General features: G+C 44.2%; 1 protein-coding gene across 2 annotated transcripts in view; it reads left to right on the top strand.

The window, feature by feature from the left end:
- The window catches only part of LOC138864260 (uncharacterized), a 1,761-nt gene extending 484 nt beyond the window's left edge, over positions 1–1,277 (top strand). The window contains exons 3-5 of one of the 2 annotated variants that reach the window (XM_070130940.1): positions 44–177; positions 305–557; positions 591–1,277. In XM_070130940.1, the coding sequence (XP_069987041.1) occupies positions 44–177; positions 305–557; positions 591–983 (780 nt within the window). In that variant the 3' untranslated portion in view covers positions 984–1,277. Of the gene's footprint in view, positions 1–43; positions 178–304 lie in introns of both variants that reach the window. The other variant, XM_070130941.1, reaches the window with a different exon arrangement.
- Positions 1,278–2,500: the final 1,223 nt, after the last annotated feature.

Raw genomic sequence — 2,500 nt, 5'->3', positions numbered from 1 at the left:
TCCCCAAATATCCGAAGATTCGATAAATCTCGGTCTTTTACAGCCTATTCCCCACGACTTTGCGTATGGCGTGGAAGTGCCGGAAACGGGAGACGCGAAGGAGCACAAGCAGTCCGTCTCTCCTTCGGGAAGAACCGAGGGCGAGTACCGATGGCTTCTTCCCAACGGCCTCTTCAAGTAGGTGCCCTTTCCTTGTGATTTCGTTATGTTTGGGTACATTCACTGTCAGATGCGCAGTTTATATATCATACATGACATATGTTCTCATCATGTCATGTGAATTCTAAACGTTTGCCTCCTGCAGAGTCGTCAGGTACTTCGTGGACGGCGGCTCCGGGTTCCAGGCCGAGGTGAGCGAGGAGCCAGGACCCGCCGTCGGAAACTACTACACCAACTCCCTTAGCCAAGAGAGCTCCTCGGGGGCCGCGTCCGCCGCGTCTCAGGACTTCACTCGCAGTTTCAGCGTGCAACAGCCCAACGTCGGGAGGACCGTGGAGGTCATCAGCGCCCCAATACCCAATCAGGTCTCCTTCACGTCTGCCCCAAGACCCAATCAGGTCTCCTTCACATCTGCCCCAAGACCCAATCAGGTCTCCTTCACATCTGCCCCAAGGCCTACTCAAGTCTCCTTTTCTGCTCCGACCCCTAATCGGGTCTCTTTCCCTCCTGCCCCCAGACCCAATCCGGTCTCCTTTTCCTCTGCCCCGACCCCGAATCAGGTCTTCACTTCCGCCCCGATCCCCAGTCAGCTCTTCACCTCCGCCCCCGCCTTCAACGCTCAGCAACAGACCTTCGGCGGCGTCGTCGACGGAGGTTTCATCGACGGAGGAATTATTGACGGAGGAATAATCGATGGAGGAGTAATCGACGGAGGAATCGTCGACGGCGGCGTCGTCAGCGGGGGATTCGGCGGCAACTTCGCCAGCAATTCCTTCGACAATTCCGCCGTGATTCTTGCGAGAGACAACAGGTTCTCAGGATAAGTCTTCTTCTCCTACCTGTTATCCTTTCTTTCTCTCGACCAAGACAGTGAAGAGATTACGGTGTTCTAAAGAGAACTGCGATATCGAACGTCACATACGAACAAACCTGAACTATTTGGATACCATGCATAGTATCATACTTTATGGTCGCTTAACTGGATTTCTGGACATATTCAAATCAGAAATGAAAAGGACTTACTGATGCCAAAGTGTACTTGTAATCTCCTGTGTTGAGTTGAGAGAATTTTTTTTCTTCTGTTTTATGATTGTATTTAATGTGTTGACAATAAATTGAACGTTTCTATTTCTTATGTTTTTCTCTTACATCACATGTACTTAGGCTATATAGGTAGACCGATTTCGTCTACATAAACAGTACATACCTAACGACCCTATATACTGAATTACGAGATATTAAGTAACCAATTTCCTTTTGGACATACAAAGAATGTTACACATCTCAGTCTTGAAAACAATCGATTATTTTCAAGGCGGCTCTTTATCTATCAGGAAACAAAAACAGTATCTGTCTCCGGATGATAATGACATTCTCATTTCATACCGCAATTGCAACCAATATGCCATAATGTTGATATTCTTATCGACCCATATCGGATGTATTCACCTGTTCGGCTGCACAAAGATATGAGATAAAGAAGTCAAAAATGTATAGAACAAGTTGAAGACCATATGAAGTGCACATTGCTTTATTGAGCTCTGGAAGTAGGCAAGAAACTGCAATATCAAGCTATAGAGGACTCGATTCAGCATTTTTGAATAAACAAAGAGAAAAATAGCCATACCTTCACAATATTTTAATAATCAGGGAGCACTTGACATTTCCTTGCATTTCCCCTGTTGCCTTTTTTTCAAATATGGGATAATCTCTTTGACCGACATTAGATCCAGTAACTTTTTCATTGACTGATATACAGTATGCTCATTTGCAAAGAGTTCCTCGAGGTTGGTAAAGGTTTTGATTGAACAAAAGGACATTTTCTCTCTCTCTCTGTATACATATACATACATACATACATATATATATATATATATATATATATATATATATATATATATATGTATGTATGTATGTATGTATGTATATATATATATATATATTTATTTATTTATATTTGTATCTGTGTGTGTGTGTGTGTGTGTGTGAGTGTGTGTGCGTGAGTTTATGTGTAATATGTAGATAGTAAAGACACACACATGCACACACACACACACAGAAAGAGAGAGAGAGAGAGAGACAGGGAAGAGTTAACGATAGAAGGGAGAGAGAGAGAGAGAGAGAGAGAGAGAGAGAGAGAGAGAGAGAGAGAGAGAGAGAGAGAGAGAGAGAGAGAGAGAGAGAGAGAGAGAGAAGGAATATAGATAGAGGGGAGAGATAGAGAGAAAGGTGGATGGAGAAAGGGAGATACAAACAGGCAGACAGAGAAGAGAGGTAAAGGGGGAGAGATTGATGGGCGGAGAGGACAGACAGACAGAGAGAGAGGAGGTTGAGCAAAGGA

Source organism: Penaeus vannamei, chromosome 15 (assembly GCF_042767895.1).
Source record: "Penaeus vannamei isolate JL-2024 chromosome 15, ASM4276789v1, whole genome shotgun sequence".
NCBI classification, from domain to species: Eukaryota; Metazoa; Arthropoda; class Malacostraca; order Decapoda; family Penaeidae; genus Penaeus; species Penaeus vannamei.
Note: the sequence above shows the minus strand (reverse complement) of the source record. Positions and strands in the feature narration are given on the sequence as shown.